Genomic DNA, 20,215 nt, shown 5'->3' with positions numbered 1-20,215 from the left:
TCACAATATTATAATATATTGTATTAATAGCATTTTCCCTTAAAATATCATGAAATTATTTGCAATTTTCTATTCTTCTCATTTATAATTTCTAGTTTCAGATAATAATTAAATAATAAGTCAAATAATACCATACTTGTATGAATCACCATTGAGACCAAAACTTTAACTCGGATATCTGCATCGTAATGGCTCATCTTTAATCTTAACTGCGTAAAAAATCGTATTTATTAAGCCTCCTGAATGATACGCCGCTTCAACTTAGGATCTTTATATTCACAGGATTTTACAAAATCATTCTCACGTCCGCCTTGCCTATTATTTCTGGCTCTATTATTCTCCTGTTTGGTACCTACAACTGCAGAAAGTGCCAGTAAATGTGCGCCGAAAACTCATTTCAAGCTAGGAGAACAATAAATCCAAAATGGTGTCAGTCGGCGTAGCACCTTCTCAAAGACTTGCAGCTGCTTGCAATTGAGCCAGGCATTCTTTCCATAAGCGATTGATTCTGCTATCAAGTATTTGCCTTTCAATTGCGTTGCTGTGAGCTCTTGCACTTCACAATGTCTACCGCTGAATGCCCCATTTGCCATCATTTCCTGAATGGATGTGTGATTCTTCCAGCTCGTGGGGTATTGTGTTTGAATAAATCGTCCTTAATTGTGCCGCCATTCTTATTCTTCAGACCAAAGAGCGAGGCTCCACCAGAGTACACGCGCTCAACAATGTCAACAAAGTGCTACAAGTTCTGCATCAGAATAATGTGAGTGAGCTGCCTTTTTTTTTTTTTTTGCCAAATCAAAATGTTCTTTGCCAGGTGGACGAAGGTCAAATGTCATCACGGGGTTTAATGTGTAAACATGACATTAGCCAGGACAGGCTGTTCTCATTCAAAGCAGGAAAGAGCCCAAAATGAGACGAAATGGCCTCTTTGCACTTTGTGGGAGACATATAAGGACATGGAGTGCGAGGTGCAAACCAAGCGTAAGAATGAGGCTAATTGGAAGCAGAAACGGGGTGAAAGGTGGACTCCGCGGTAGGGCGAGGTGTCACCAAGCTAAACACATGACCGCATGCGTCCCGTGCCTTGATCCTGTCCAAATAAGTCAAACATGACCTCGATAAAGCTTCCGTGGCGGCGCCGTGACTTGAGTTTCGTTTTATCACTTTCCCTTTTATCGCTTTTTATCACTCTGTCTTTACTCGATAAAATCTGGCCAATATTTTCGTTACAATTTTCTCACAAGAACCGTAGTAATCTATAGCGGTGGTCACCAACCCCTGGTCCGCGGCCCGGTATCGGTCCACGGATCAACGGGTACTGGACTGCACCCAAAAGAGTGGATATTTTTGTTTTATGTATTATCTGAGTCTGAATTAGGTATTATTTTGAATTTTTAAATGTTATTTGTTTTTATGCAACGTCATGCAGGTGACCAAAATAGCTAGTTGGTTGACTGGTAGACGGCGGACGATGCATTGAGCACCCCTACTTTACAGTATTGCTACAAATAGAACTGAATAGAACTGAAATGGAATGTAAATAAAAATTTTGTCGGCCGTAATTTGATTGCATGGCTAAATCTGCTGTGTGCCCGTTGACCACCAGGGGGCAGTATAACAAAGGCATCCATATATTGTACACAATAAGAAGACAATCGCAACTACCCAGTAAGAAGCAGTAATGTTAGTTTTATTACTTTTTTAGCCTGTATTTGCCGCCGCCTTGAGTGAATTAATATATGATAGCTTTTTTAATGCAATTTTAAATGCGTTTTTCTTTCCCTGCTAATCTGTTTGCTGTTTTTGGGATCCTCAGGTGGATTTAGTAAACATTGGCGGGACTGACATTGTTGATGGAAACCACAAGCTCACTTTGGGACTCATCTGGAGCATCATTCTTCACTGGCAGGTCAGCATGCTTGACAAAAATCTGAATATAGATTTTCATAGTTGGATCTTGAGCGCACCTCTGCGTTGGGGTGCACTTTATACGAAAACATGCATTTCATCATTTCTCCAGGTAAAAGACATCATGAAGGACGTCATGTCCAACCTGCAGCAGACCAACAGTGAGAAGATCCTGCTCAGTTGGGTGCGCCAGTCCACGCGTGCTTACCCAGAGGTCAACGTGCTGAACTTTACCACCAGCTGGGCCGACGGTCTGTCTTTCAACGCCATACTGCATCACTTCAGGTGAGGAGACTGACGGAATTGCCACTGAGACTTACATCCAGCAGAATAAAATCCCTTTAACTGATTTATGGAAAAATCCATTATCTCTAGTAGTATGAGCATTTTTTTTAGCAGATGATTAAGAATCTATGTTCACATGTATTGCCGACCTTCATGTGTTGCTGCCCCGTTTGTGTTCAAATATCCAAAAGCATGCTTGTGTGTATCTACAGTAGGTGGAGGTCGGGTCTCCTGTGTGTGTGTGTTGACTTACTCTGTTTACACCTGCCCTATTTGTGATTGCACATGCTTGCTCAGTTGTGTGTGGGATGGAAAAAAAAACTTGCATCAAGGGTATTTGTTTGCCCCTCCCCATTCTGTAACCCTTGTCCTTATTTGTTGCACACACACACACACACACACACTCTCGGGACTTTGAGTTGTGAGAAAGGCCATTGTTGGTTTAGACTTGGGCCAGGGTTTTGGTGGATCACTGAGTCCTTACATTCCACACCCAACTTGCCGCAATGTAGTTGATTCTCCTAGCACAACATTCACACTATATAGTACTGTACATCCCAACCACATTGACATGATGTGTATATATAGAGACATAGTTTTATCCTAAATGTGATGGAAAATGTCCTTTCTTTTATAGGCCAAATGCATTCAGTTGGGATAGTTTGGTCCAAATGAGGCCTGTTGAGCGTTTGGAGCATGCCTTCACCGTAGCCAAAGACCAGCTGGGTATCGAGAGGTTACTAGATGCTGAAGGTGAGTCACCTCACGGCAATCTTAGGAAATTGTAGAAAAGGAAAAGAAGCTCAATGCTGTTTTGGATTTAGATTGCAAATGTGGTTGAAAAAGAAACCTTTTTACTGTGTAGTGGAACCCCAGAAACATTTTGTTTAACATCCCCCTTAATTTTTTTACAGTGATATTGGGTAAAACAAATGTGTCACACTCCATGCCACGGTAAATTGGATTCATGAAGTGCAATAAATATTAATTATAAATTAAAATTTAATGTTCTATATACTACTGTATTAAACATTATGGAAATAAATACCAATTTGGTTTTATCAGTACTGTGAATTTGCTCACAGTTCTGGTAACAACCAATCACGGCTCAGCTTGCTAGTGTCACATGACCAAACCAAAAACTTTGGTAGTAGTAAAATTGTTGCCTCTGATATACAAAAAAACCCCACAAGTATCTCTGCTTAATTCATACTATTAATTATAATTCAGTTATTTTATTATGTTGTGTATGTTATTAGACAGTTAGGGTGCATCAAATGCATTGTTGCATTTTTTTATTTAATCCATCATCTTCTCAATGTGTCATCCTATTTTTTTTTGTTTTCAGATGTGGCGGTGCAGTCACCAGATAAGAAGTCCATACTCCTGTATGTGACATCGCTGTTCGCCGCGCTGCCCAAAGACGTCAGCATGGATTCCATCCAAGAAGTGGAGACGCTGCCGCGCAGATTCAAAGTGGAGGCCGAGGATTCGGGTCCGGGACTGGGTGCGCAGGTAACTCCCTACCCCTTAAAAAAGTCCAAATAAAAAATTAAAGTCCTGGAAGGTATCCTGCGCCTTAAACGGGGATTTTTTTCAATCACATCATCGCAACTTCCAAAAGCACCTCTTAAGTTTTTATTTATTGCTTCAGACCGCACACTTCACACCCTGGAAGGAGTTCTGGAAAACTGGATTGCATCTGATTGGTTCAGTGTCGTGGGTGGTGGTGAGGGGGGGGGTTACTTTCCTGGCACGCTTCCTCCCGCCACAGGAAGTGATGCGTAACGCCGCTGCTTTTGTGACCATGCAGGGGGACAGAATAGAGGTTCTTTGTTTGGATTGGTGCCCTCCCCCACTAGAGTCTCATGCAAAAGATTTTTCCAGATTTGTGACATTTCGGAAGTCATCTTTCATAAACAAGCGATTCTTTTCGTTCAAACTCTCCCTTGAACAACTATAGTCATTTCTGCCATGCATTTTGTTGTGGAGTGACCAAGACCTCGAGCGTTGCAGCATTCCGATTGAGAAGGCCCCATTGCGGCTTGACCTGCCCTGCAAGTCTGCAGCCACCTCCCAGCATCCCATAATAGGCCCGCCTGCATACCTCTTATTCCGAACTGCAGGGCAGGTCCCTCCGCATGCCTCAGAGCACTCAATTCCAGCCTCTCCCTCCTTTAATCGATGCTTCTATTTTAAAACTCGGCAGCAGCTGATTAGACATCATCGCCGGATGAGAAACACAACTCAAACAAATAAAACAACTTTTTTTTTTCAACAATATTGGGAGGATTTTTTCGTGCATAAGCAGCAGAGAAACGCAAAACTCTTTCAAATGCATTGGATTTGTTAAATATACTTGATAAAATTGCAGCAACTAAGCTAGACCACGAAGAGCCTTGCATGCCTTGCAAAAGTATTAGCGACCCCACAAGTCCTTTTTTTTTTTTAAATTGTAAAAAAAAAGGAAAAAGAAGTTTAAAGCATTGTAAAAATCGTGTCCCACTTCACGATGATGTCCCACTTGGTATTGATTCTTTGCAAAAAAAAAAAAAATCTATTTTATTTCCCTATGGAAGCCTGAGATGTGGTCTCCCCATGTTTCCTGAATATGCAGTTGAGGGACACGGGCTACAGCCCTCGGCCACAGACCCCCGAAGGAGAGATGGAGGGCGGCATGCTTGAAGCCGACTTGGACACCTACCAGACCACCCTGGAGGAGGTACTGACCTGGCTGCTGTCGGCCGAGGACGCCCTGCAGATCCAGGACGATGTTTTGGATGATGTTGAGGGTGTCAAAGAGCAGTTTCACACGCATGAGGTGAGTGGAAGCGAAAGGGGCATCAGTCAATTGTGTGTGTGTTTTTTTTTTCTGGTTTGCATTCACATTGGACTTAATTCAGAAGGAAACATGTGAAGGTTAAGCAACATTCTTTTCTTTTCTTCACTACACAATCACTATTATCACTGACTAATTTGAAAACGACCAAGAGACGTAGTTTGCACGAAGAACTCGTTAGCATGTAAATAAGTGATTAGTTTTTCTGATATTATTATTGCTTCCCCTCTATTACTGTGTTTTCATCACCAATTATCTGGCGCATTTGTAACTTAAAGTTGTAACTTAAACTTAGTTAGCTAACAGACTGCAACTGAAATTTGCCCCTCCCCCAGTTTGTTTACATCAGCAATTATGTGGCGCATTTGTAACTTCCTAGCTTAGTGAGCTAACTGTAAACGAGAGTTGCCCTTCCCCTACAATTTTTGCATTTGTGATAAACCTGAATAAGCGTGATGTGCAATTAACTGCAGCAAAATAACATAGCCAGCTAGGCGTAAATGACAGTGGCCCCTCCCCCACTAGATTTGCATCAGTGATTACTCGGCTTGATTGTAACATGCAAGCTAACTGCAGTTAACTAAGTTAGCTGGCTTAACTAGCTAGCTATAAATGAAAGTTGCCCCTGTAGTATATTTGCATCAGTGCATTATTTGCATCAGTGCAACTCAGAAAAGCTTGTAATTTTCATGGTTATTTGAGTAGTCAAACTTGTCATCGTCAAAAATGGCTCGCGGGGCCATCGGTTGATTTCCCTCGCAAAATGTGACCGTGCGTGTCTTGTCACCTTTGAAGGCCTTCATGATGGAGCTGACGGCTCACCAGAGCAGCGTGGGCAACGTGCTGCAAGCCGGCAATCAACTGATCGCTCAAGGCTGCTTGTCAGAAGAGGTGGAGGATGAAATACGGGAGCAGATGAGCCTGCTCAATTCCCGCTGGGAGAGCCTACGCGTGGCTAGCATGGACCGCCAAGCCAGGTAAAAAAGCCGCCGCGGGTCTTAGCGCTGACCTTAGATGTTTATGGCTTTGGACTGTGAGGAATGTGCAAGGCTGCGAAGGTGACAACTGATAAGCGCTGAGCTTTTCCCACAATGCTCGCGGCGCTCACTCGCTTATCGACGCGTCAAACGTTTCAAAGACAAATACTCACCTTTTTCTTTATTTTTTTAGGCTGCACGAAGTCCTAATGGAGCTCCAGCAACAGCAGCTCCAGCAGCTTTCTGATTGGCTAACTCGGACGGAAGACCGCATCAGGAAGATTGAAACCGAGCCGCCGGCAAAAGACATCGAGGACTATAAGGAACGCATCGAGCAGCATAAAGTATGTAAAGGATCTACGTGAGGATGTGAATTTGTAAAATTAACTCATAGATTTGTTTCTGAATACATTATACACGAACTGTGATGAAAATATACTAGAGGACAATGAGCATACTAGTACATGGACCTTAATTTGATTTTAAGGATTTCGAATAAATGCTCAAACTACTTTCCATGTGTCTTCTTTTATTTATTTTTTTGCCCATCAGGAGCTTCAGAATGACCTGGAAGCAGAGCAGGTGAAGGTCAACTCGCTAACGCACATGGTGGTTGTGGTGGACGAGAACAGCGGAGAGAGCGCTACCGCCGCTCTGGAGGAGCAGCTACAAGTAAGTCAACTTGAGACTGCTGTTGTATTTTTTTCAGGGGGGTAGAGTTGAAGGTTCGGTTCAACCAAGCCATCTACATAAAGTTGTGTTTACAGTCTAAAAACTATTATCAAGATTTCTGAGATGCCCCTAAAAGATCTCCAATTTTTTTCAAAAGCGGACAATGCGCCTTATAATCCAATGCGCCTTATAGCGTGCAGAAACTCCAAGACACTTAAGAGACGCTTGTAATCACATATTTTATTTAGACACTGGGTGAACGCTGGGCAGCCGTATGTCGCTGGACAGAGGAGAGGTGGCACAAGCTCCAAGAAGTCTTCCTGGTGTGGCAGCAACTCGTATCGGATCAGGTAGAACATCCTTGTGTAAGCTCTGTTTAACAGTGTTTCCCACCTTCTATTGGGCAAATGCGCATGTTTATATGAGCAAAAATGATGAATGCAAATGAATGAGGATGGGAAACACTGCTCGAAAAAATGTGCATAACTCGTTTTACTCAAGCGCCCTTTCTGCGTTTGCGTCATGCAGAGTTTATTCAGAGCCTGGTTGGAAGAAAGAGAACAGGCCTTGAGTGAGGTGCGGATAAGCAATTTGAAGGATCCTAGCGAAATCAACACAAAAGTGCGGCAATTAGCTGTAAGTTACGATGGAGCTCTCGGTGGAGGCCACCTGCAGATGAGCCGGCTTTCCCTTTTGACTGGCGTGTTTTGAAAATGTGTAGATTCTCAAGGAGGATATGGAAAAGAAGAGGAGGGCTTTAGATCAACTTTCAGACGCGGGCCGGGATGTGATGTCGTTAATACGGAGCAGCGAGGCTGAAGCTACCATTGAGGCTGACACTGAAGATTTGGCTCATCGATGGGACAACCTGGTGCAGAGGCTGGAGGACTGCTCTTTCCAGGTGGGAATGGTTTTTGATTCTGTGATATGCATTACTCACAAACCGACACCCTTTCTCCCAAGGTGATGGAAGCTGTAACCGATGCCGGGATGTCTCAGGTGGATGAACAGGTCGTCATGACGACAATCACCGTGGCTGCCACTGCCGGTGATTCGGCTGCCGATCAGGAACTGGCCCCTCCCGCTCCTCCCAAGAAAAGACTGGTGGAGACGGACGTAGAAGTCAGGAGGATGTAAGAAATGTATTCAGTTAAACACGCAAAATGTGAACATCGGCAACCAGTTGCTTTTGCATTTAGATGCTCACACGCAGGATCGCCAGCCAATCCGATTTTAGCTCCCAGTTCACTAGGCCACGCCCATAAACTTGTTCACTTGTTTCTATCCGTCATCTTGAATCCAACCATTTATTACCGCCAGCACATATATTTGCAAGTGCTTCATGAAGCTTCATGATGGTATTTGACTCCTCAAGATGGAATTTTATTTTCGTTCTACAGCACTAACCTGTATCTTTAAATGAAGAGCATCGTCTAATGCTTGGTGAAGCAGAATTTTCTCACTGTTAGAAATGACTAACAGACTTCTGTAAATGTGGCATTGCATCGTATCAGATTTGGGATCAGCACAGCTTTTAAGTTGAAGAAAAAGATTTGTCTTTGAATCACGGCTTGTCATGTTGATTTTTGAAGAAGGGAAACTTATTTTTTTATCTGTTTTTAGTCATTTATATTATTTTGACGTCGAAGGCCAAAAGATGACAAATATGTTTATTTTTAGGTTATTTTTTTTCTATCACAAATGTATTAGTAGGGTTAGACCAATCTGCTCACCCTGTTCACCGCAGGTTTGAAAAGAAACTTTCCGACCATCTGAGCTGGATCAAAAAGTGGAAGGTGTCGGCTCAAGCTTTAACCTCTATTCATCCGGACGTGACAACCGATTCCCAGGAGCTGCGGGAAAAGCTCAAGGTAGGAAGAAGCAGATTAGAAAAAGACAAATTGGAAGGTGGCGGTTAAACATGTACTTTGGACTTTTAGGCACTCGAGGTTGAACTCAAAGCAAAGGAGCCTGCCATCGGTCAAGTGGTCCAGGAAGGGCGTGGCTTGATGGAGCAATTGGAGAGAGGTATGTGATGTTGTCAATTTTAGAAAATCCGTGCAGAGTTTGGACTCATCAGCATCTAAAAACTCTTGTTGACTTATCGTCCTGTTTTGATGCACTTTCAGAGGGTGTGCATATGGACTCCGTGCGGGCGAATGTCGATCTGATCCAGAACGAACTGGATGCGTGCGCGAGGGAGCTGCAGGCGGCCCGTGAGCAAGTGGACGCCCAGACTCTGTTAACGTCGTTGTCGGCCGAACTGGCAGAAATGGATCGGGTCTTGGATGAGCTGGATGGATGGCTGGACACCACCTGCGCTGTCGAAAAGTGTGACAGTGGTCAACTCAGGAGCCTGAGTGATGAATGTCAGGTACAGCCTGCCTGCCATGGGTAAATAAATGAATGAATGAATGAATGAGTAACCTGATTTGTGTGTATGTGTCTCTTTAGTCCCGATTGGTCCCTCTCAGTGCATTGAATACACAGTTGGAACAGATTTGCACAAATGTGGAATCGCTACCTTCATTAAAAGACAACACCTCAGTGGTGTCGGCACATCACGCCTCCACCCTAGAGCGACTGAAAACCAAACAACAAGAGGCCAGCCAAGGTAATTTCATCACATTTAAACTGCCATTTGTGCAAAGAATAAAATCAAACTAATGTAGCGAAAACATGAAAATATAACACTCAGTTAACTGAGCAGCTAACATAGCAGATGTTCAAATATTCACATATTCATTTTCACAAGTTGCTCCTTCACGGGACAGATGAGTCCGATCCAAATCAGCCCGAAGAGAAACTTTTCAAAATAAAACTAACCCCTTGTGTAGTATTTTGACCATTTTGGGTCATTTTCCTCCTCATCATTCTCGAAGTATTTTAACTAAGGGATGGTCCACTCCTGCTTGTGTGATTGTTGAAATTTGACATGTTTTCACCATCTGGGTGAAAATTCAGCTCCCTTGTCTCTTTCTTCAGCGCTTTCCCTTTGATGTGAAATGCCTTTTATGTAAAGCTTACATGACTGAAGATTAAACCAGTAAAATTGAACTAAGTTAGCTCAGCTCGAAATGATTTTTGATCACATCAGGCTTTATTTTTATGTATTTATTTTTTACTGTAATCCTCTACTTCCCTTATTGAACTAGCAAAGCTAGTGAGCGGCAGTTAGGGGCCTCGGTGTCTCATCAAAACAAAACCACTAAATATCCACTCCACTCTCCATGCTTTTCAGTCAAGTCAGTCTTCTTTTTTTGTATTTATTGACCTAATTATTTCACCGGTCTCTGACACGCACACACTGATGGGTCATAAGTTAAGCAGTTAGCTCTGTTAGCCGCCTCGCAATCTTGCCAAAACAAACGAAAAAACAGTGTGAAAGGAATTAACATCCGGGAACACGCTAAGGGCTCCAGGCTAATCCCCGATTGATTCATTCATTGATTAACTCTTTTCAAACGCCTTAGCAGAGATTTCTTTCACAAACGCTACGGCGCTTTTTCCGACCTATCAAATCGGATCTTTACAGACTGCTGACATTTAGCAGAAAGCCCCCTATTGAGAGAAACAATGCTTCCAAAAATGAGCATCTGTCTGAGAGTGACACCTAGTAAATGATGGGCTTCGCTACAATGAGTTTAGTAAGATGAGACCTCGCGAGACCTCGGGCCCAGGTGTGTACTTGCATTCTTTGCCTTCTGGACTCCAGCACGGAGATTTGGATAAGAGCCAGGAAAAAACGATTCTGTTTGTGCTCTGCCTTTTTTCCTCATCTTTATGTCCCTCCTTGGCCCCATCAAAATTCCATATAGGGTGCATCTGGAAACCATTCACAGTAGTTTTCTTTGTTTTGAACTGTATCGTTATTACCATATTCTGAATTTGAGCGCATCGGTGGTTATTCAGTGCAATTATGGCGTGAATATTTTCTAGCTGTGCATGTAAACAATGTCACATTAATGTGTAGATGAAATCACCAGATAATGACTAGGTAGAAAGGAATATAATTTGTGAAGAACAACAAGAGGGTAAAAGGAATGTCATCTCAAGTGGTAGGGGGTTGTGTTTTATGTTGTCTCCCAAGCAGCGTAATTATGGGTTGTGTTAAACATACAAGCTGTCAAACATAAAAAAAAGGATGGGAAACACCCCACGTGCTCACTACACTACTACAAACATCCCGCTGCCCCCTTGTGGTTGAAATGCAGTAGTAGGAGCGTCATCTCATCCTTTTATTCAAATTCTAGCTCTGGAGGCCATCAAGGCTCGAGATCTTCTGGTGGAGGGATTGGAGACCAGGTTGGCCGCTCTGAGACGAGGAGTCAACGACGTTGCCACCACTGAGGCGGCGGTGCAGAGAGCCCAGGTAGGTGAAGTCATATACGCGCGTATTCATACATAGATGCTTTTTCCAACCTTTTTAGCAATTTTAACATGCAGGTATGCGTTATTTTGGCAAACACACTTCATTACCTGCAATGGAATTCAGTGTACATATAAATTAGACGTTTGCAGAACTTGTTTGAATGAATTATTACTTTCTGATTCATGTGATGGTGTTTCATTTTCATATGGTCTCCATGGTCAAAAAGTGGAAATAAATTATTCGATTTGCACTGTTATAAATGTAAATACAACAAAATTGGCTATAAACAAGCTTGTTAATGATCTAGCTTACAAGCTAACCAACACAACATAGTGTTGTAAATATTCCGAATTTACCTATGGAGTATTTGAACAGTGTTTATAGTTTTTGACAGCAAATATTGATAGCATGGTATATACCTTTATCTACTTTATGTATGCATTATATAAATATTAGACACCCGTCTCAGTGTTTAAGATAAAGCTATCACTAGTTCTTCTAATGTATATTTTATTCTTGGGTTTTTATCTGCAGCTGACATAACAATCTCATTTAGCAGACGTTTTTTTTTATTCTCTGGTCTTTCTGTGAGTGCAGTATGTTTATCCATTCATGACATCATAATTTCCATCAGCCGCCTTTGTCAGCCCCTCGCTGCTTTCCGCATTCTGTCAGAGAACACGTTTGTACATGTGTATTAACATATTCTATGTTTGTGTGTAGTTAAGTTTCAGGTGCATATTCTTCACTTGTTTTTTTTTTGTATTCATGAATCGAGGCAGTATTTTTTTCTCATTTCAAAAAATAGAAACAGATAATGTTAGATAACTTTGTTTTCTAATTCCATTCTACTTTATTCTTTCATATTTTGAAGTGTATTTGTACAGACTAAGTGCTTTTGCTGCTTGTGTCTTACGTTTCTTTTTTTTTTTTTTTTTTAAACCCCCCTCTCATCCTTTTCATCCTGCATCGGAATGCGGCTCAGTCTGGGGCTGAGCTCTTGTTTTGGCGGCAGTGGTGGCAAGGAGGGGGCCGGTTGGTAGTTAACGCATTCTGGGCACCGTGCCCTGACATGTAACACTGTGTCAAGGAAACATGTCAATATCAATTCTGATTTCTCAAAAGAAGATCAAGGACAAGTGGTAAATCCGAAGGACCATAACCAGATTAAATTATTAATAGCGATGCGTTGTGAAAAATGGAGTTTTTAATGTTTTTTTTTTTTTTTAAAGAACCATGTAAAACCTCACCCATAACAGGCCCCTCCCTCAGGTGCACGCTTGTAATAAGTGAAACTTTTTTTTTCCTCATTAGGGTTTGTGTCTGGATATTGAACAAACACAGCAAGCCTCACATGATGCAGAACAGCAACGATGGTCGCAGCTTTCCACCAAAGCTCGCGAAGAGTTGGCATCGCTCAAGTGCATCTTGGGAAGCATGAAGGACAATCAGGTAGAGCTTCTCTCTTTTTTTTTTTTAATTATACTGAACCAATTTTTAGACGTTCCCATGATAAAGTGGCGATCCTAACCCTCCCTTAAATAGTTTTGTCCCATTTAAAGTTATGAAAACACACTTTTTAAAAAGGATTTTATAGTGACTGTTCTCTCTTGCAAGGTACACTTCACCCCGTAAAAAAATCGTGCCTCCTAAAATTGACGAATCATATGGTGCTGTGTCCTCCAGGTGCGAATGGCAGAGGTGGAACGCTGGTTGGAGGCGGTTCAGGAGCTTCTGTCGCGGGATGCAACGAGGTCGAGTGACGCCCACACTTTACGGGAAGAGTTAAGTCATTGCAAGGTCAGAAGAATGCATTTGTTACTCTCACAATATTAGGAACACATATCTTATCATAAGTCAAGGCAATTGAGATATGTGTATTGCATGATATAGCTTGGCGTTTCAGTTTCTGTTACAGTGTGAGGTTAAATAATTTACAGCACCATGTGACGTTGAGTAATACGTGTTTGACAGCGTCAATAAATGGTAAACTTTGACGCAGGAGTATTTGAGCGAGATGGAGTCGGCGCAGGGTGCATTGAAACAGATGGACGAGAACGTGAGCGCAGTGCAGGCGGCTGCAGTACCAGGGTTGGCCAATTGGGGGCAGCATACAGTGGAAGAGCTCCGCAGTCGATTGGAATTACTTTCGAAACAGGTGGAAACTTTTTTTACTCGAACTTAGGCTATGAGTATAGTTTCTAAAGTTGTTTTTTTGTAAAAAGTCAACTTCCCTCTTTTGCAGTTGCTGAGCCAGCAGGATCGTTTGTTTGAGAGTCAGGAGAAGCAGGTGAACCTGAAGAAAGACTTGGCTGAGATGCAGGAATGGATGGCTCAAGTGGACGAGGAATTCCTCATGAGGGATTTTGAGTATAAGAGTCCGGAGGAGCTTGAGATGGCGCTGGATGAAATGAAGGTGACAGGGTGGCAACACAGCATTTTCAGCTTACATTCAACACCTGTGTATCTTCAGGATGTGTTCAAGGGCCTTCCTTGGCTCCAGGGGCGGAGCTACTTGGCCACCCCTTGTCATTCTTGGCCACCTCCCACATTGGGAAATTTTTTGATATACATATAATTTTTTTCTCTAATTTTGACATGCATATAGTCCCATAGCTTAATGCTAACATCCAATGCGAAATGCCATATGCAGGGTAGCAAATTTGTCATAGTTATAAATCTGTAAACAACAGCTACTTTATTACATGGAGCATATAAAAACAATAATGTACTGTGAATCTCAATTTATGTGATAACAGAGGGCTAAAGAGGACGTGCTACAGAAGGAGGTGAAAGTGAAGATCCTGAAGGACAGCATCAACGTTTTGGTGTCTAGGTCGGCGCCCCCTGGCGGCGGTGGAGTCGGAGGAAGCGCTGGGCAGGGACTGACAGCACAACTGGAGGGCGTTCTGGGGAACTACCAAAAGCTCTGCGACCGCCTCAAGAGCAAGTGCCACACTCTGGAGGTAAACCTGCCTGGCATTCTGATTGGAGATTCGCTGAAATACTTCATAGAATGTTTGGAACGCAGGAGGTGTGGTCATGTTGGATGGAGCTGCTGCAATACTTGGACATTGAGCAAGCCTGGCTCAACACCTTGGAGGAGAAACTTCAAGCCACAGAAAGTCTACCAGAAAGCCCTGAGGTGGTTCATGAAGCACTTGAGGTACAAACATCCCATTATTTTTTCATTCAATTCCAAAATACAAAATCACAATTATTTTGTGCATGGAATTTTATTTCGATTTGAAGTGTTTTTGTGTGTGTGTTCTCCCTGGACGCTGAATTTTGTGTCCCAAGACTTTTGTCTTGATTTTCGATTCAACAGCACAGAGAGTCTAGCTGCAAGATTGTCTGGCTGGCTGGTTGCTATATCTGTAGCCTGCCTGCAGCATCACTGTCAAAGTCACTTAGCATCACACTGTGCTTCACCCTATGCTGTTGCATTGTTCCAAAAGATAATCAAGACTCTGGAGACGCGAGAAAAAAAAAAAAAAGTCAACCTCACATAAATCATGGCCATCAATTACCTCTCCCTTGTTTTCTAATCTCCTCAATTCTTTCATTTTCCTCGTCGTTGCTCGATGCAGTTGCCGCTTTCTCACTTTCTCGTCCAATCATCTGCCAGGGTTTGGAGACCGTGCTCCGTCATCCGGCGGACAACCGCACACAAATCCGAGAGCTCGGACAGACGCTGATCGACGGCGGCATCCTGGATGAGCTCATCGGAGAGAAACTTGAGGCCTTCAATTCGCGTTATGAGCAACTCAACAATCAGGTGAGTGTTTTTTTTTTTTTTTTTGTAGCGCAACTGCAATCAGCCTATTTATATATACCATATTTTGTAGCTCATACATTTTTACCTTGGGCCATTTTTGTTTTCCAAGACAGATGTTATGAGAGATGTGTTTTGAGTTAGGAGGGTGGTCACATCGCTAATTAAACTCATATCTCAAGACACTTCTGTCGTCTTTAAAGGGATATTCCACTTAGCCGATTTCAATAGTGAAAAACTTAGATATTTTCTGTAATTATCGTTCAATTAATATATTTAAAAATACTGTTGTCCACTAGCTTTCATTTGAAAATGTGCTGAAGGGCTCAGATAATGCCCAATCACATCTCATTTTGTGACCATCACTTGACTAGCAGCTAAAATTCTAACTTTTTACTGCTGAAAATGACCAAATATGTGGACCATCCCTTCAACAGAATAGATTGCAATGTATTTATTGTCATTGTACTGCTTGGTGTACAGTAAAATTGGGGATTTGAAATGCTTTTCCATTCTTTCTCACGTACAATTCTCCAATGCTTGCGTAGAACATAAAATCTGTTAGCTCAGAGTGTAAGATTTGCTAGCTTAATGCTAATATTGGCAGAACGTTTGCTTGCTAAATGATAGCATAGAACAAATTGTATGCTGGTTTACATAGAACATAAAATCCATAGGTTAACTAAGATAAATCATAAAATTGCTATTGTATTATTTTACTCTTATATTAGTATATTCTTTGCATTAACATATGCAATATAACATATGGTCTGCTAGCTTAATGTTAGCATAGACCCTAAATAAAAACATCTTAGAAACTGGATGGCTGGCGGTTAATTTTTGATAACGAACCAAATTTCAATGAAATGTTGACCTTCCATTTTCGCAGGCTGTCAACAGACAGACGGGCCTGGAGGAGCGGCTGGCGACACTGAAGGAGAACGAGGAAGCTCTCCAAACTCTCCAGGAGTCACTTTCACAGCTGGACCACACACTCACTTCTTACCTGACCGACCGCATCGACGCTTTCCAGCTTCCGCAGGAGGCCCAGGTACGCCGCATGAGTTTCCAACCTGAAATGCTGCGGAAGGATTTGTGAGACTCGAGGTTTTCTTGACAGAATATCGGGGCTGAGATCGCAGCGCACGAAGTTACAATGGAGGACATGCGGAGGAGGAACGTGGCCAACCTACCGCCACCGGTCGCCGATGGCAAAGCCCCCAAAGGTGGAACCATGCTGGATCAGCTTCAGGTAAGGATGACGTCTCCTAATATCTAATTGGCCCTGCACAGCTTATGTCACGTTTCCAAGTTTTAAAAAAAAAAATGTCTGGAACCCTGCATTAACTAGCAAACAGCGTAGGGACACCATCTTGTGGCAGCAAAAATAATTACACTTAATGACGTTTTCATAAGAAATTGAATCTGATCTTGATGAGCCCTTGTACAATATTGGCCGTAAATGTGTATCGTTATTTGGTTAAAAAATAAAAGTGTAACCTTAGGATTTTACAGTATGTAAAAAAGTAATCCCAAATGTCTTAAATAATAAATTCTTAATATTTGTTATATTCTGTCATGGCAGAGAAAACTACGAGAGATTTCCACAAAGTACCAGCTGTTCCAGAAGCCTGCAAACTTTGAGCAGCGCATGTTAGACTGCAAGAGAGTTCTGGACGGCGCCAAGGCCGAGCTTCATGTTTTGGATGTCAAAGATTTGGAGCCCGAGAAGATCCAGTCTCATCTTAACGGCTGCATGGCGAGACATATTTTTTTTCGTTTTTTCTGATTTACGACTGCCCACAAAACTAACTTGTAAGTTAAGGTACCAGAGTGTATTGCCTAATTTCCCTTTCTGGTGGTGGTGCAGAAACTGTACAAGCTGCTGAGTGAGGTGAAACTGGAGGTGGAGACGGTGATAAAAACGGGTCGGCAGATTGTGCAGAAACAGCAGACGGAGAACCCCAAGGCCATGGACGAGCAGCTGACCGCTCTCAAGTTACTTTACAACGACCTGGGGGCACAGGTACAGTGAACCCTTGTGCTCTACATCCACCACAGTAGGTGAAAATCGAGACCAGAGTAAGACCAAGTACATTTAAAAAGAAAGTAGCTGAATGCTAACATATCCTTCAAAATGCTATGGACAAGCTAACAGAAATTAGCTTTGATGTTACGGTCATCATAATCCCCAAACAACTCAGTTTATTTTTTTTTGTTTTGTTTGTTTTACATGTAGGTAACGGAAGGCAAGCAGGACTTGGAAAAAGCCTTAACTCTGTCACAAAAGTTCCACAAGGAGAGCGCCGCCCTGCAGGAGTGGCTGACCAACAGCGAGGCTGCACTCCAGCAGAAGAACAGCACCGAAGACATGCCGGCGGACATCCACACTGAGATCGGCTGGGCTAATGTGAGGAAGCGCTCATAAATTTTGCTTATTATCATTACTAATATTATATTTATATTAATTATTATTGTTATTTTAACTACTGAATTGTTTGCTAGTTATTACTTTATAATACTACTACTACTACTACTACTATTAATAATAATTATTATTATTAGGTTGTTGTATTTATTATTTTTGTGGATACTGTTAGTGCTCCAACAAATAATACTAATATTCCTCATGTTTTAATTATTGCATTATGAAAAAAAAGGTTGTAAACAACAAATAAAGGAAATTTACCGTCATATAAGGTCAATTAATTAAGTTGTTTTTCTACTTTTGGCCAGTAGGGCGCGCCATAAGATAGTTTGACACGTAAAAGAACCGATTTGTATCTTTTATTATCTACATAAATACAGATTCAGATTTTATAACTGTAATAAAACACTAAAGTGCTGTTTGTGGTGTCACCAGAGCCTTTTGAAAGAGTCGGACCGTCGCCAGCTGGAGTTGTCCGGTTTGATGGAGACCAGCAGCGGGTTGCAGACGCTGGTGGAGGGCAGCGAGGCGCAGCTGCAGGAAAAACTCCGCGGCCTCAACGAGTCCTCGGGCCGAGTCCGCACGTTGATCGAGGACTGGCTCAGTGCTGTGCTGGTGGGTGCCGCGAAAATGAAAGAAAGAAGAGAATGATGCCACACTGTCACGCCAAATCGAGTCGCTTATGATATGGAATATGAGATTATGCGAGCCATGCCGCTTCAGCAATTTTATCTTCTGACGCAGAGCCACCAGAATGAGGTGGAAATCTTTGACGAGAACCTGGCCCACATCAGCACGTGGCTCTACCAGACGCAGATCCACCTGGACGAGGCGGAGCGGCTGGAGCTGACCGAGCGGGAGAAGGTGGTCAAAGTAAGAAAACGGCGACCTTCCTAAAAGGCTTCTGGGTTTGGGTTTCGACTCGGACAGTTGTGTATGGCTTTTTCGTGTTTTACTGAGCCTTGTTACACGAAGTTTATCTCTATTTGGCTATTTAGTTTAATCTGGCTGCGCACTATTTGGCAATCACCTCACTGTTTGGAAAACTGTTGTCATTGAATGATTTGTAGCAGTTCAATACTTTTCTTTAAATGTCAGTATTAAATGTCATATAGGAAGTTTTAAGAGGTCTCGGGTAAGAGGTTAAAAAATGAAAAAACATTTTTTTTAATAAATAAACATGTTTAAAGTGAATGAGTTCATACTTCAATTGTATTTACTCATTAATTCGAAACAAATCTGACATTATTAGCTGTCAAATAACAAACTGAATTGTAACTTTTTTGTAGTTTTTAAAGCTATGCTACAATCAGGGTTATAGTTAAAAAAAAAGTTTTTTTTGTAAATACATTTGGTTTATATTCATTCTTATATTAACTTTTATATATACACTTATTTTTGTTGTGGCAAAACAACTTCATATTAATAATGTATACTTTTTTTAACTTGTTTTTATTTTGTATATATTTTTCCATAAAAACATATAAGAAACTGTCCACATTTAAACATCAGTTTAATCTATTCAATACATTGAGAAATATTTTCATTTTATTAAAAAGTTGTTTCAAATGTTTCATGTTTATCCCCCACCCCCCGAGAAAATAGAAATAGGTGAAAATGAATGTTAGGGAGACTGTAATTATTTCCTGTAAAACATTGTGTGCATCGTCTTCAGAATATGCTGGAAGAGCTTGAAGACGTAGGCTTACGCGTGGACAGCGTGAGGGACCAAGCCGTCATCCTGATGACCAGCCGGGGGCCCGCCTGCCGAGACGTGGTGGAGCCCAAACTGGCCGAGCTCAACTGCAACTTCGACAAAGTCTCGCAGCACATCAAAACCGCCCAGGTTCCCCAATTTTCCTTTTTTTACTTATGTGAAGCCTTCGGGAAATTTTCAGGAAATTTTCCCCCCTTTGCAATTATAAACTTAGTATAGTTAAATGAAAATGTTTTTTTTTTTTTTACACAGATGATGACCAGTTTGGAGTCTGGAGGTGTGGACCTGAAGCAGGAAGCAGCTCGGCAGGTTCAATAACCATACGCACTGCACCACACCATATACAGCCGTGAAATTAAATGATACCTTTATTGTCATAGATTCCTTTGGATCTTACTTGGGTGACATTTTCTCCGTGAAGCACCTCTCATGTCATTTTTCTGCAAAATGTTCTCAAAAGTTTTTCGCTCTTCATTTTTCACCCTCTTCGCAAGCCTCCATGCTGCTTATTCTTCCTTGAGTGCTTGAATTGTGCTTTCCCGCTCAAATCGACTTCTGCCACCCAGTGGCCGTTTTTATTAGAGCATAAACTAGCCTATAAAGTTACATCAAACTCTCGAGATAACTTGTGCAAAAAAATGGCCCCAAAACGTAAAACTATGTATTTGGCTTGAAACGTAATGATTTAAAAAGTCATATCACATATTTGGTAATGAGTTTACATGGCAACACAAAGAAGCTGTAATCTGATTGGACAAAAATAAAATCTACATCGAAATTGGAACAGATTTCTCAGTCTTTCTCAGAAAGACCTAGAATGACAGTTCATCATTTTAATTTGCGTTTAAAAACAAACGCCATCCTCAGATTTTGCTTTTTCTTCAGCATGTCCTTCCTAACCTGGAGACCTCAGTGGAGACGCAGACTGAAGCTCTGCCCCCCAGCGAGGTGCAGGAATTCCAGGCGGAGCTCCAGGACATGCTCAGGACTTTGCAGCAGGATCCCGAAAACATCCTTGATGACGACAAGGTAGCAGTGGAAACTTGAACTTGGATTTTCTTTTTTCTTTTTGAAAGCCAATGCTCAAACAAAGCCTTCCTTATCAAAGTTTATGGCCTCAATTATGCCAGCGGCGTAAACTTGGCCAATCGGAAGCGGGGTCAATGTCCCAATCAGGATGCATTTCCTTCTTTCAAACAGCTTATTCAACTTTTTTTTTTTTCCTCCTGGCTTGCTTGC

The 20,215-nt window shown here is 42.0% G+C and overlaps 1 protein-coding gene across 3 annotated transcripts in view; it reads left to right on the top strand.

Moving 5' to 3' along the window:
- utrn (utrophin) overlaps positions 1-20,215 on the top strand; it is a 136,799-nt gene that overhangs the window by 12,853 nt on the left and 103,731 nt on the right. For all 3 annotated transcript variants that reach the window (XM_088402867.1, XM_088402868.1, XM_088402866.1), the window contains exons 5-39: positions 686-763; positions 1,820-1,912; positions 2,024-2,196; positions 2,834-2,949; positions 3,545-3,711; positions 4,814-5,017; positions 5,831-6,012; positions 6,206-6,356; positions 6,565-6,684; positions 6,933-7,034; positions 7,213-7,320; positions 7,406-7,585; positions 7,648-7,817; positions 8,432-8,555; positions 8,625-8,712; positions 8,814-9,058; positions 9,139-9,298; positions 10,938-11,056; positions 12,371-12,508; positions 12,743-12,856; positions 13,059-13,214; positions 13,302-13,472; positions 13,816-14,022; positions 14,088-14,222; positions 14,685-14,834; positions 15,721-15,882; positions 15,952-16,083; positions 16,417-16,590; positions 16,702-16,857; positions 17,071-17,241; positions 17,695-17,874; positions 18,004-18,132; positions 18,935-19,105; positions 19,229-19,285; positions 19,862-20,005. In XM_088402867.1, coding sequence (XP_088258993.1) covers positions 686-763; positions 1,820-1,912; positions 2,024-2,196; positions 2,834-2,949; positions 3,545-3,711; positions 4,814-5,017; positions 5,831-6,012; positions 6,206-6,356; positions 6,565-6,684; positions 6,933-7,034; positions 7,213-7,320; positions 7,406-7,585; positions 7,648-7,817; positions 8,432-8,555; positions 8,625-8,712; positions 8,814-9,058; positions 9,139-9,298; positions 10,938-11,056; positions 12,371-12,508; positions 12,743-12,856; positions 13,059-13,214; positions 13,302-13,472; positions 13,816-14,022; positions 14,088-14,222; positions 14,685-14,834; positions 15,721-15,882; positions 15,952-16,083; positions 16,417-16,590; positions 16,702-16,857; positions 17,071-17,241; positions 17,695-17,874; positions 18,004-18,132; positions 18,935-19,105; positions 19,229-19,285; positions 19,862-20,005 — 5,127 coding nt within the window. The remainder of the gene's footprint in view (positions 1-685; positions 764-1,819; positions 1,913-2,023; positions 2,197-2,833; positions 2,950-3,544; positions 3,712-4,813; positions 5,018-5,830; positions 6,013-6,205; positions 6,357-6,564; positions 6,685-6,932; positions 7,035-7,212; positions 7,321-7,405; positions 7,586-7,647; positions 7,818-8,431; positions 8,556-8,624; positions 8,713-8,813; positions 9,059-9,138; positions 9,299-10,937; positions 11,057-12,370; positions 12,509-12,742; positions 12,857-13,058; positions 13,215-13,301; positions 13,473-13,815; positions 14,023-14,087; positions 14,223-14,684; positions 14,835-15,720; positions 15,883-15,951; positions 16,084-16,416; positions 16,591-16,701; positions 16,858-17,070; positions 17,242-17,694; positions 17,875-18,003; positions 18,133-18,934; positions 19,106-19,228; positions 19,286-19,861; positions 20,006-20,215) is intronic.

This window comes from Hippichthys cyanospilos, chromosome 20, assembly GCF_059441005.1.
Source record: "Hippichthys cyanospilos isolate Australia breed blue-spotted pipefish chromosome 20, RoL_Hcya_1.0, whole genome shotgun sequence".
NCBI lineage: Eukaryota > Metazoa > Chordata > Actinopteri > Syngnathiformes > Syngnathidae > Hippichthys > Hippichthys cyanospilos.
The sequence above is the reverse complement of the archived record's forward strand: the minus strand, read 5'-3'. Positions and strand labels throughout refer to the sequence as shown.